This window comes from Onychostoma macrolepis, chromosome 17 (genome assembly GCF_012432095.1).
Source record: "Onychostoma macrolepis isolate SWU-2019 chromosome 17, ASM1243209v1, whole genome shotgun sequence".
In the NCBI taxonomy this organism is placed as follows: domain Eukaryota; kingdom Metazoa; phylum Chordata; class Actinopteri; order Cypriniformes; family Cyprinidae; genus Onychostoma; species Onychostoma macrolepis.
In genome coordinates, this window is record NC_081171.1 from 11,893,912 (window position 1) to 11,908,186 (window position 14,275).

The 14,275-nt window shown below is 39.2% G+C and overlaps 1 protein-coding gene across 1 annotated transcript; it reads right to left on the minus strand.

Moving 5' to 3' along the window:
- Positions 1 to 114: 114 nt before the first annotated feature.
- LOC131523570 (uncharacterized) lies at positions 115 to 13,997 on the minus strand. Its single transcript, XM_058750053.1, has 20 exons — positions 13,310 to 13,997; positions 12,854 to 12,957; positions 12,017 to 12,171; positions 11,503 to 11,671; positions 11,312 to 11,435; positions 11,118 to 11,230; positions 10,798 to 11,012; positions 9,809 to 9,917; positions 9,512 to 9,718; positions 9,312 to 9,374; positions 7,956 to 8,391; positions 7,760 to 7,863; positions 7,239 to 7,393; positions 6,915 to 7,083; positions 6,635 to 6,758; positions 2,760 to 2,869; positions 2,451 to 2,665; positions 2,216 to 2,324; positions 1,390 to 1,596; positions 115 to 1,289 (listed from the first exon to the last, which is right to left on the minus strand). Exons 1-20 carry the CDS (start codon positions 13,688 to 13,690, stop codon positions 1,190 to 1,192), a joined length of 3,369 nt encoding a protein of 1,122 aa, XP_058606036.1. The 5' UTR covers positions 13,691 to 13,997; the 3' UTR covers positions 115 to 1,189.
- Between the last annotated feature and the right edge of the window lie 278 nt (positions 13,998 to 14,275).

Below are 14,275 nucleotides of genomic sequence, written 5' to 3' on the forward strand. Positions count from 1 at the left end.
CACAAACTAGCAAAATATGCCATCTAAATGCCTAAAGATTAATTTAGAGAAAGAATAGAAAAACAGAAACACATTCTTAGGTGATGCTGACAGATTGGGTTGTTTGTATGGACATTTGTACAGATTAACTTTTGTTTTTATTGAATCACAAACATTAGCACTGATCTGGGCTTAGAAAACCTTTCAGACAGCTTTTATCCACCATGCTCATTGTGCAAACTTAATGCCTTTAATTTGACACTTTGTGTTGTATGGATAGGCCCAAAGAACGAAATCACTTTATTCATGTTTCTCCACAGACATAAACACTTACATTCTGCATTTTATAAACACTTTTTAAGCACTAGGGCAAGATTCCACATTACTGATTAATGAACAGTAAACTCAGGTTTCAAGTTTCATAACATATTTTCTTACATTATCCCAGATGAAGCACCTTGTTTAAACTTTACATTTAATGTTAGTAAAGCAGTGCCAACATGGCTTTGATGTTTTTGCTACATTTCCAGGCAGTGTTGGGGGTAACATTACAAGTAATGCGAGTTAGGTAATCAGATTATGTAACTAGTAAACTAACACGTTCCTTTTAAATATCTGAATAACTTTTTCAAATAAGTAATGCAAGTTACTTTGTTTTCCAATTTATTCACTGACACCTCTTCTGTCCCGTATTAATTTATTATATAATAAAAAAAAAAAAACAACCTTGCTACGTGTACTGCGTTAAGCTAACGGTGACTTGTTATAGCACTTACATATCATTGCTCTTTTGTTAATTTTTATTGCTTCCATTGTCCTCATTTGTAAGTCGCTTTGGAAAAAAGCGTCTGCTAAATAACTGAATGTAAATGTAAATGTTAATCTTTTCAACATCAATCGCCCACTGTGTAGTTACTTTTTATGGAGTAACACAATATTGTAATGCATTACTTTTTGAAGTAACTTTCCCCAACACTTTTTCCAGGCACAAAATTATTATTTTTTTTGCCATGTAAAAAATTGAAAGGCCTGTGAGCTATTCTTCCTATAGTATTCTTTTATATGTGGAGTCCACACAATTCTGACAAAACATCACAATGAGGAAAACATGCAGCATCTCCCTTCAAATTTCTCTTTCAATATTTTAATTAAATGATGACACATAAATAGGGTTATGGATTTAAAAAAAAAAAACACAGTTCTACTAAAGTTATGTTTTCTGCACAATTAAATTGTCTTTCCATTTCAACCTACTGCCTTCTTTTTCATCCCGTTTTTGATCTTGTAGTAGCAAGTCATCAGTGCCCTTCCTGTAATTTAAAACAACAAAATTAACATGCTTAGAATAGCAAAATGATTATGCTTAAGGGTTCAGTTTCCCAGACTAGATAATTTTCCACATAACCATACCTGATTCCCTCCACATCCTCTATAGTCTCCGGCAAAAACCTGCCTCGTGTCTCTGGTAATAGATAAGCCACAAAAGCAGCAGAGAGGCCAAGAGAAGACAAGATGACTTGAGAGAAATGGCTCCATATATCATCCGACAGAAGGATCAGAGGAGCCACAGACACACCAAGACGGGCCACAAAGGAGTTATAGCCCATCCCATTTTGCCTATATTTTGCATTTATAAGTATATTTTTAATTCAACTTCAAAAATAAAAATATAAATCTTTACTATTTACATTTTCAAAATACTGTTCAAAAGCTTGGGGAAGATTTTTTTCAGTTTTATTCAGCAAGGAGGCAATAAATTGATCAAAAGTGACAGTAAAGACATCTATAATGTTACAATAGATTTCTGTTTGAAATAAATGCTGTTCTTTTAATCCACCAAAGAATGCTAAAAAAAAATGTATGACGGTTTCCACAAAAAGTTTAAACAGCACAAACAGTTTCTTAAGCAACAAATCAAGATATTAGAATGATTTCTGACGGATCATGTGACACTTAAGTCTGGAGTAATGGCTGCTGAAATTTCAGCTTTGCCACCATAAATTATGTTTTATTATTATTTTTTAATTAAATAGTATAAATAATATATTTTGAAATATTATTACAATTATTATAACTCGTTTTACTGTATTTTGATCAAATAAATGCAGCCTTGGTGAGCATAACAGACTTCTTTCAAAAATCTGACTGACCCCAAAACTTTCAATTGTAGTGTAGCCTTTGGCACTAGATCTAATTTTTACTACAGTATAACTTTGAATGAAATTGGTTTTCATACCTGACAACAGTGGGGTAAAGCTCAGAGCTGTACAAAATAACTGTGCCAAAAGACGTGGCTGAGCAGCCTTTTCCCAGCACAGCAATCACCGTACGAACCACTGACTTATCTGAACAGCAAGAATAAGAAAGCATTGTTGCAGTAGATCTTGTCATAGGTCAAAATGTCAATGGGGAAACTGTAAACATTGTCATTTCACTCTTCATGTTAAAAGATCTGTAAGTAAGGCTCTCACCTTTGGGTATGAATATATTAATCATCAGACTGATTCCAACAAACAGCAGTGATCCAGCCTGAGTTATGCGTCTTCCAAACTTATCCAGAAGATAATAGATGCTCAGTTTAGCAGGAATTTCAATGGCTCCATACACAAACTGAGTGAGGTACATATTTAGTCCAAAGCTTGAAATATTGAAACTAATTCCATAGGCAACAGTGGCAACAGCAAACCTGGCAGTGAAAAATCCAGCAGAAACATGAGATTTATCTGAACGTCCTTTTACTGAGGTTTTGTGTGTTTGTGATTTGATAGTTCACTACACACCAGGTGATTCCTGTGAGTAAAGCCAGTCTCCTCATCTTAGGAGTCCTAACAAGATCCAGGTATGAATACTTCCTGTTTCCTCTGCCAGTAACTATGATTTTAGCCAAATTCTATAGAAAGACAAAGGGAAAAACAAATATGTTCAAATATGTCCGCACACTATGCCAAAATAAAAGCAAGAAAACAAAAATACTGTCCCTGACCACTTTTACTTTCTCATGAATATTACTTAGATTTTTATTTTAAACCATTTTTATGACTTAATTTTCCTGTGAAACGTCTTGATTACGTATGGTAACCGCCATTCCCTGATGGAGGGAACGGAGACATTGTGTCGAGTGTACGACACTAGGGGTCGCTCTTGAGAGCCCAAACACCTCTGACATCATTGAGAGAAAGCCAATGAAACTGGGTGTGCAGAATTTGCATAGCTGGTCAGGCACCGGATATCTGGGTATAAATAGGCCAGCATAGCATCTGCTCACTTGTTCTGTTCTGAGGAGTTGAGAAGCGTCTCAACCCACTCAGAGGCAGTCTGGAGTTGTGGCACGAAGGACACGACATCTCTGTTCCCTCCATCAGAGAACAAGGGTTACCATACATAACCGAGACGTTCCCTTTCAGTTGTTCACTTCGACATTGTGTCGAGTTTATGACACAAGGGGTCCCTATACTAAACGCCACAACTGTCGGACTGCATCACGAGAGTACGTGGGCGCAGGTATTGACAGGCCAATGTGTCAGAATAAATGCACCTCTCCTCCTCGTAACCTTCCAACACCCAAGATTAAACCAAATGTTGGGACAGTGACTATTGCCCCCTGAGGCAGCAATGTCCCTGGTCGAGTGGGCTCTCTCTCCCAGTGGGCAGGGTAGACCTATGGCCTCCACAAACCAGTGGGAGATCCTCTGTTTGGAGACAGTGTTCCCCTTCTGCTCTCTCCCAAAACAGACAAAGAGCTGTCCAAAATGTCTGAAACTCTGAGTACGTTCAATATAAATCCATAGGACACAGACTGGACATAACAAGGTTGGGGACCCTTCTTGGAAGGGGATAGCTTGCAAGGTCACCACATGGTCTCTAACGGGAGTGGTGGGTACCTTGGGCACATAACCAGGTCGGGGTCTCAGGATAACGTGAGAGTCTGCCGACACGAAATCTAGGCACGAATCGTTAATGGAGAGGGCTTGAAGATCTCCCACTCTTTTAAAAGTGGTGAGCGCAGTCAGGAGGGTCATCTTCATAGGGAGGGCACTAAGATCGACTGACTTAAAGGCCTCAAATGGATCTCCCTGTAGGGCCTGAAGGTCCACAGGCAGATCCCAATAGGGGGGGATGAGGTACAGCCTAGGAGAGTTCAACCTCCGGGCACCTCTGAGAAATCTAATAACCAAATCACCCGGAATGTGAGTGGCACGCAAAGACTTGAGTCTGTGCTGGCTCCACAGTAAGAGATAGTCAGGCAAGTTGCGACATGAGAAGACAGCGAAAACCTCCCTGGTGGTTGAAGTATGCTACAGTCGCTGTGTTGTCTGTACGGACCAACACATGTTGGTGTTGCTGGCCAGTGCTGGCTTCATGTGCATTTACCCTAGCGGCGTGACCGCGGCTGAGGATGCCATATGTCCCAAGAGTCTCTGAAACGTTTTTAGAGGAACTGCCGTTTTGTGTTTGAGTGCTCTCATGCACTTCAGCACCGACTGTGCACGATCCTGAGAGAGGAGTGCAGTCATAGCAAATGAGTCCAGTTCCACACCGGGAAAAGAGATACTCTGCACCGGGGAGAGTTTGCTCTTTTCCCAGTTGACCCAAAGTCCCAATCAAGCTAGGTGGTTGAGGACCACGTCCCTGTGGGCACAAACCAACTCCCTAGAGTGTGCTAGAATCAGCCAGTCGTCGAGATAGTTAAGAATGTGTATACCCACTTCCCTGAGAGGGGCAAGGGCAGCCTCCGCGATCTTTGTAAAAAAGACGCAAGGTGACAGGGACAGCCCGAAGGGAAGGACCTTGAACTGAAATGCCTGCCCTTTGAAAGCAAGCCGTAGCAATGGCCTGTGTCTTGGAAGGATGGAGACATGGAAGTACACGTCCTTCAAGTCTATTGCCATGAACCAATCCTGATCCCTGACACATGTGAGAATGAGGGTTAGCATTTTGAATGGGAGCTTGTGAAGGGCCCGGTTCAAAACTCTTAAGTATAGGACTGGTCTGAGTCCACCACCCTTCTTGGGTACAATGAAGTATGGGCTGTAAAACCCCTTCTTCATCTCGGCTGAGGGGACCGGCTCTATTGCACCCTTCGCTAAGAGGGTTGTGACTTCTACTCGAAAGACCGCAGCATTGCCCTGAACCGAGGTGAAGAGAATGCCACTGAACTTGGGCATAAGCCTCGCAAACTGAATCGCATAGCCGAGCCGGATGGTCCTGAGAAGCCAACGGGAGGGGTTGGGTAGGTTTACCCAATCTATCAAAAACTCCACTAGTGGTCTTAGAGGAACGACACCCAACGTACCTGGAGTGGGGATCCTGTGGCTGGGCAGAGCAGAAGGTGCCGTGACTGGAGATAGGAAGCCCCGAGGAACACGGAGTGCCTTGTCCGATGAATTCGTCAGATGGAACATGGTTGATGGTCCGTCTACCAGAGAAAGATCGTCCAGTTGACGAATCTGATGTACCACAACATGTGGAGACATGAGGTGTGTGTCCAAGCATGTTTTGGTCTGCAGTGTCAGCATCTGGCCGTCTCGTGGAGGGCCAGTAGTGCTGTGAAGGTAACCCAGAGAAGAAGGAAAATGCTCTTTTATTGACCATGTGGTGGCCATCTGTTGGAGGACAGATGGAGCCGAATCCACCTCTCGTCCCTCCGTCGAGAGTGGATCCGGGCAGGTCAGCTGGTCCCTCGTCTCAGCTTTGAAGCCTGTCAAGGGTTCTTGGTTCCTGCGAGAACTTGACCGTTGGGCGAGTCTGGCTGCAGGTCCAGAAAAGAAGGCGACTCATGAGCGGAACGTGCCCATGGTCATGTCCTCGTAAGCAGAACATGAACTATCAATGGGCGCTGCTTCAACGTGAGCTCGGCCCAAACACTGAACACAACGATCGTGCCGATCGTTCGGGGAGAGGTAAAAGCCATAATCAAAATGGCACAGAATGAAAGGCATGTTTGTCGACACACAATCTCAAACTGTGCAAGCTCTTTTAGAGAAATTTCTCTTTTAGGAGGAAATTTGCTCTTCAAGATCGCCGTCGAAGCACCAAGGGGCACTCTCACAACACTTAGCTGTGTATGAGAAGAGAGAGACTGCTGTCCGTGCCGTATATCCAACGACGAGGAGATGGAGGGGAATGACGCTGCTTCTCACTGAGAAATGCTGCATTCGCCTCCGAAAAACAGAACATGTGAGCAGATGCTACGCCGGCCTATTTATACCCGGATATCCGGGACATGGTCAGCTATGCAAATTCTGCACAGCCGATTTCATTGGCCTTTTCTCAATGATGTCAGAGGTGTTTGGGCTCCCAAGGGCGACCCCTAGTGTTGTACACTCGACGTGAACGACTGAAAGGGAACAACAGATTTCTCTCTGGTGACATATGCTCGACTTCTCCAATCATTTTGAAAACTGTCCTTTTCTTACAATCGACTGCAAGCTGCCATTCAGATCTGCCTCCATCCAATCAACAACCGATGGATAGAACCAAGCTACATTTTTTTGTTTTTCAATAATCTGTTTCACATCAACTTTACTGAGGGGGGAGAAAGTTTGCTATACTGTGCCATTGTTAACAAACATATATTTCTGGTATTTTAAAATACCATGTATTTCTTCACTGACATTTTATATTTCCTTCTGGAAATTCAACGAGGTGCTCTCACCTCAGGTTTTATGCTGACAATAGCTTCCTTTTTACAATTCATGACAGCACATTTATGAAGATAATAATGAGCTTTATCCGCCCTCCCATTAGCTATCAGCCATCGCGCTGACTCGGGAACCCACCTGTAACAATATCAAAATGCATATTTATTAAATGTAAAGCATTTTATATTGAGAACATGCAGCAAGCTACTTTTTGAAAAAGACACATTACATGTACCAAATGATTTTCAGATATTTTCTATGACCTCTATTTAGTTTTGGTGTATTTATGCTCACCACCAAGTGATTATGGCAGTAACAGTGGGCAATGAAATGGCAACTGTCAGCCATCTCCAATCTCGAATGAAGTATGCAATCAGTGGAAAGCTCATGAAGGCAAATGTCCAAGAGAGGCTGTCAATCACCCCCACCAGCTTTCTGTGTTCAATGCTCACCCACTCCACATCTGATGAAGAACAAATCAACTAAAGAATACAAACACTCATCACTTTGAAAATTACAGTGATTCAGTAATCTTCATTTTAGAAACCTTATTGTTTGCTATTTTAGAGCCACAATAATTATAAAGACAAAGCAATTTAAAAAGAGAAGGATTCTCACTCAGTATAGTGGAGATGATGACACTGCCAGTAATGGTGAATCCAGTGAAAAATCTCAGCACCGCAAACATGATAAAGGAGGAGGAAAAAGCACTACACAATCCAAATCCCATTCCTAACATATGTGACACCAGCAGCATTGGTTTACGCCCAAACCTGAGCAGAAACAGACATGTATCCACTTAAAAAGCACGCAAGTGCAAACACCAAAAAAAAAAAAAAAAAACCATTAAGATACCTCTTGTGGAAGATATCCATGATTGATTATACTTGGAAAAATGTCCAGTGTGTTTCTAATGCAGCTGAGATTAATTTAAATAGATTACCCAAAAATTTAAATTATGCTGTTCCAAACATGTATGACTTTTCTATCTTATGTGGAACATATAAAAATAGGTTTTTGGAGATAGGGTGAATATATCCCTTTAATTAACTGTGCTAGTTTTTGTTAATTCTGAACTAATATTTCCATGATTTATGTAAACCTCAAAAACCTTATTAAACCAATTTAGTTGCACCAACATTGCACTCAAGCTCCCAAAAGCAGCTGCTCCAAACATGACCCCAATGAAGAAGATAGTGGTTGTTAATCTGCTCAATGCTCTTTTGTCACAGACTAAATCCCACTGAAAGACGCACAAAAAAGACAGAGGTCACAACTTGAGAAAAGTACAAAGTGTATCATCAGTAATAAATAAAAAAGCAAGAGTCTTCTCACCTGTGTGGCGAGAGTGCTGATGAATGTGCTTTTGTCATACTCCCATCCATTCTGGCACTGGACTACAGCAACCTCTGAGGGGCTGGAGGAGTTTGACAGCAGGTGGAACTGAGGATAAGAGAACATGTGACAGGAAGCAGGAGTCCTATCATCCTGCACTGGAATATTGACAGTCAGTCTCTCCTCCCGAGTCAGGTTCTCAAAGATCTCGTCAGCATCCAGAGAGCTGATGCTGCAATGGTGAGGAGGGATAACAGCAATAAAGTTGCCCAACAGGAAGTGACACGCGAGACTAAATCGTCCAAAGAAATTGATCCACAGGACCATCTTCTGGAACCTTCCGAATCCATTAATTTCTGAGAGAAGATCTTCGAACTTCATCCTTGCGCTCTGTTGTGTTCGACCTGGTTGAGGATTTGTCTCACCTGGCTCTTTTGTTTATACCTCACAGTCATAACACTCTAAAGGAGGAAAATGGTTAACAGAGGGAATGTCTAAAGCTTTGTGGAACATTTGTAAATATTAAACCCTTTGGTTGAAACTTTACATTGTAGTGATTTTACAATAGATTTTTATTCTTGCTTTGTCATTCTGAGATTATCATAACTTTGCCCTCAAGGCAACCACAGTCTGTTGACTTATAACATGAATGTAACATGAATTTCATCTTTACTGTGACATCTGGTTTAAAAGAAAGAAATTAAAGCATGAAAGAAAGTCATATTTGATTGCAGCAAGTATGGATTAAAGGCATTTATAATGTTACAAAAGATTTCTGTTTTAAATAAATGCTGTTCTTCGCACAAAAATATAAAGCAGCACAATGTTTTAAACCCTGATAATAAAAAAATAGGTTTCTATGTTTCTTGAGCACCAAATCATAATTATCAGAATGATTTCTGAAGGATCATGTGACACTAAAGACTGGAGTAATGGCAGCTGAATATATATATATATATATATATATATATATATATATATTTCTCCACATATATTTCAAGCTTTGGCAATATTGTATTTTTACAGTCATGCCAATAAAGCAATATTGAATTGAATTGAATTGAATTGAATTATATATATATATATATATATATATATATATATATATATATATATATATATATATATATAATTCAATTCAATTCAATATTATATATATATATATATATATATATATATATATATATATATATATATATATATATATATATATATAAAGGTTTATATACAAGGCTATATATACGGTTTTGTAGTTTGTCACAAGAATAAGTTATTAAATAATTAAATAAAGACCAAGACAATTCAGTGATGAATTTGATTTTTATTAGATTTATCTTCTCTACAGCTTAAATTCACTTTGTCTGCTTGTAAGGCTCCATTCCAAGCTGATATTCAAGTTGTGAACACACTGATCTTTTCCTGAGTAAAACAAATGAAACAAAAATATGTTATATTTTTTTATATCAAGTTCATTTAGAACATTGCAAGATATTTTAAGTAATTAATTGAGAATTAAAAAAAGATTCTAGTAGTAGCAGTAGTAAATGGTTATTCACCTAGTTTTCTCAACGTCCTCAATAGTCTCAGGAAGCCGCACATTGTGGGTCTCAGAGAGGAGCAACGCAAGGAGACCTGCACTGACAGCCACAGTGCAAAACAGGACCTGTGGCAGAGGGAGCCAAACCTCATCCAGGAGACTCACAAGAGGTGCAAGAGAAACACCAACACGACCAACAAATGAGCTATAGCCTAATCCATTCTGCCTAAGGTCAGAAGAAAGAGAATGTTAATAACCCCATTTTTTCCATTTTATGTACAAACACAAGTAGATTTGCAAATGATAAACAACTCACCGTAACACAGTTGGGAAGAGCTCAGTGGTATAGAGGAAAACACACGTGAAGGAGGCCTCTGAGAATCCTTTACCCAGTACAGAAATGACTGTACGGGGCAGCCACAAATCTAAAGACAGGACCAGAGACATCACCTGAGCCATACATTACATGACTGAAATGCATGACTAAAATGTGATTAATATCTCCAGATCCACTTGAAATGTTTTATTTTATTTTAAATATGCAGCTACTTTTGAATGGCGTCAATGGACAAAAATGCTTTTTGTGGCCGGATGGTGTACTTAAAACATCTATCAGCAAGGGCCATGATAACCTGCAAAACCCTGACTTCTTAGTTCACTTTGTCAGGACATTAAAATAAGAAAGCAATGTTTTGATTTTGTTCTACATTGTGAGAGCATCAACTAGTGATCAATGATAAAGAATTATATATTATTCATAATCATAATATTTATATATTATTAATATATTAATTTATAGATAAGTGGAATCATCCCATAAATGACCCACTTGTAGTTGGCTTTTCATATTTAACTGGGATAGGATGAAGTATTTTAACATTGAAAAAAACCCCACTGATTTTGACACCAAACATGTGATTTTAACATCAGAAAGCCTTTTAAATTTTACGCTTTAGAATGACTGACATGCTGAACCCATGACTGTGACATCACAATGAATATCTTCTACTTAATTACATTTAATCATTCACAACAGTGACATTCTATGTAATTATTGTTCTTTTATTTAAATGGACTGAAAAGCCAGGCAGATGATTGTGATGTCATAATAAATGACTGACTGTAATACAAAACGTTCACATATTAAATTCAATGAATACCAAACTCATGATGACAACATCATAATAAATGGTTGTTCTGTAACGGAATAAACTAAACAAAACAAACATTTACAGTTTTAAAGCAAGTTGAGTGTCAATCACATGATTGTGGCATCATAATAACTGATTGTTCTCTGTCTTTTACCTCTGGGAATGAGGACGGTGATGCCAACGCAGACCCCTGTTGTAATCAGCGTGCCCACCTGGCTATACCTGCGGCCCAGTTTATCAAGACACAAATAGGCCACCAGTTTTGATGGCAGTTCTATGGCACCATAAATAAACTGAGTCAGGTACAAGTTCAGCCCAAAACCACTGATGTTCAAACTGATGCCGTAGTAAGTGAATGCCACTCCGAACCTGCGAAAACAATTTACTTTAATATCTTAGTAAACCAGGTTGCTCTGACCTGAATTTGAAGAGGAAACCATAATTTTAGCCATTATAAAGACAAAACATTCCCACCAGGTGCTTCCAGTAAGCAGAGCCAGTTTCCTCATCTTAGAAGACCTCACAAGATCCAGATATGAGTACTTCCTGTCACCTCTGTCCTCAGTAGTTATAACATTAGCAAGGGTCTGAAAGTTCATGTTCTCAAAAGCTTTAAGAAAATGCAGAAAATGTGATCCCTTCCTCAATATCACATATTAAAATGTTACCTCTGGTTTGATATCTCTGAGGTTGTGTTGTCTGTTATTGGCTGAGGCACATTTGCTCAGGTAAAAATGGGCCTCTTCCAGTCGTCCATTGGCTATGAGCCATCGTGCTGACTCTGGGATCCACCTAGAAGACAGGAATGTAGGTGATATGGGAAAACTGGCCATCTGAGTCAATCTTAGTAACATCTTACCTCCATGTGATCACTGCAAGCACGAGAGGAGCAGTTACTGTGATGACCAGAGGCCTCCAGTCATTGACAAGATAAGCAATGGCAGGCAATATCATTGTGCCGATAGACCAATCAAAACTGATTATAACACCAGCAATCGTCCTGTGTGCTATATCGGCCCATTCCACGCCTGATGAATAATAATAATAAATTCTATTATTTAAAATAGAAAGTCAGTCTGTGTATTAGTGGCATGGATTTTTAAGTGACTTTCTGCAAGTTAAATCTTTATGATAGTAAACTGACTTTATGAGTGAGTCATTCAGTTCAAAATGCTCATTCATGCAGGAATGACACAAGTGAGTGAGTCATTGAATAATTCATTTAACCAGTTCATTTAAAAACGCTGCGTCATGTGGTACTAAACAAGTGTTGAGCTGTGTCTGTAAAATATGTCTACTAATTGTGTTTGAAGCATATTAATTATAAAATACATATTAATTGGTCACCCACAGACATGTAAGAAAGCACTCACACAGGACAATGGAGATGATGCTGATGCCCGTAAGGCCCATTCCAGTGAAGAACCTCATTATAGCAAACATAATAAAGGACTTGGAGAATGCACTGGCTACCCCAAACGAAATGGCTATCAGGTAAGCCACCAACAGCATTCGTTTCCTACCATACCTGGAATAAACAGAATCCATGAGAAATACCTTATACTGGCGTGTTGGGGAAAGCAGTGACAGTAGTTCAGCTGTTTTCAAAGTAGTGTAGCTTTTCCAGAACAAGCTACTTTTTAATATCTTTAAAAGAACAATGCTGTCACCTAAATGGATCTTTGTGACAGTGACCAACCCCCCCATGAGATTGGTTCATTCTAGTGAATCGGTTCATGCTAAATGGTCTTCTCTCTTAAATGCATGTAGTAGTGTTAGAAAGTAGTTCAATCTAGTGAATTGATTCATCCAAAATAGTTATTTTATTTGCATGCAATGTTGGAAAGTCCGACTCATTGTAGTGAATTCCTCAAAAAATGAGTTCCTGTACTATATCTAGATTTTTGACCCAGTTATGTACATTAGAGTGTTTTTGTTGCATATAGTACAATTTTACTACTTTTTTACTACTTTAACCATTATTGAGATGTCCATTCATTCAAAAACCCTCATCTTTTTCTTTATTATTAATTATTTTAGTTTATTATTATTAACACTTATTGCTGCTTTAAGTCGCATTAAAATTTTGTTTGTGTTCTAGCTAACTAACAGTAACTGTAGTTTAACTACTTCAGCTTGGCATGCTGTTGTAACATCACTGTTCACTATATCTCTTAAAGGCCAGATCTATGTCTTACATTAAGTCTCACCTGTCACTCAGCCAGCCAAAAATGGCTGTTCCTACCATCACACCAACAAAGAAGATGGTGGCTGTGGCTTTATTCAGACCTTTTCTGTCGCACACCAATTCAAACTAAAAGAGAAACACATATTATCAGAAAGATGTCATTTTTCTTTTGATCAGTGATGTACATCTGAATTGGACATTAATCGGAATTACAACTATGCTTCATTCAAAACTACACTAGTCAGAGAAATAAAAAGTCCCGCCCCCAAATTTACACCATTAGTTGAGCCATCTGTTTTGGGACATCAACCCATAAAAAGCTTACTTATAATTGTCTCTGAATTTTAACATAAAACATCTATACACTTCAGCTTTATCATTCATTTAGGTTTACTGTGGAAACTATATTTAACAGTCGTAAAAATAAATTATATATTTATAAAAATTCATTTACATGAAAAAAAATAAAATTAATTACCTCAGTAGCCAAGGCTGATTTAATTGTGCTGTTGTCATACTCCCATCCATTCTGACACTCAACTACAGGAAGTTCTGAGCTGCTGGAGGAGTTTGTCAACAGATGGAACTGAGGATGGGAGAACATGTGACAGGAAGCAGGAGTCCCATCTTCCTGTGCAGGAATACTGACAGTCAGTCTCTCTTCTCGACTTAGATTCCCAAGGATATCGTCAACATCCAGAGAGCTGATATCACAGTGATGAGATGGGATGGCAGTGATGAAGTTGTCCAACAGGAAGTGAAATGGCAGCATTAATCTTGGAATCACCAAAAGGGCGATGATACTGATCTGGTATTTTCCAAACCCCCCAACCTCAGCCAACAGGTTCTCAAACTTCATCTTTGCTGATCAAGTCTTCTGATGTGGCTCAAAAGAAACAATGAGGGCGATATGGACTTGACTTTGTCCAATCATAAGTCTACTTACACATTCACTGCTCCGGTGTAGATCATTAACCTCTCTTATACTGACATGAATGACATTCATACATATTCTTCTTCTCTTTCATCTCTTTTTCTCAAACACAAACACACACATGCACACACAAGTAGTAAAGTATGTTGACTTGACACACTTAAAGTAAGTTAAAGTAACAAAAACACACTGAAGAAAATAGTTTATATAATTCACGAATGGACAAGGACAGACACTCTGCACTGAAAGATTGTACATTAGTGTTTTCTTTTAGTAAATTAACATCTAACACAGAGGGCGTGGAAACCGTGGTGGAAGGCCTGAGCCTTGGATTTCTTCCTGTTTAATAAATGACAGCAGTGTTGGACAGTACATACAGTAGTCAAACTGGGGACAAAGGCAGGTCCCTAAAAAATTATATTAAATGTGTAAGGGAATCAACGGCTAGCTGTGCATTAAACGATTTGAATGCACGACGTGGAGGCGAAGAACTACCCGACGCGCAGCGGA

What these genes read in the sequence shown, in the direction of transcription:
- LOC131523570 (XM_058750053.1), bottom strand. Translation starts at nt 13,690, where the DNA reads ATGAAGTTTGAGAACCTGTTGGCTGAGGTTGGGGGGTTTGGAAAATAC. An exon ending in GAGCCTTACAAGCAGACAAA is followed by an intron (nt 8,392 to 9,311) that starts GTGAATTTAAGC and finishes TGAGGTATAAAC; the next exon opens with AAAAGAGCCAGGTGAGACAA. An exon ending in CATCATCTCCACTATACTGA is followed by an intron (nt 7,084 to 7,238) that starts GTGAGAATCCTT and finishes GTTCTTCATCAG; the next exon opens with ATGTGGAGTGGGTGAGCATT.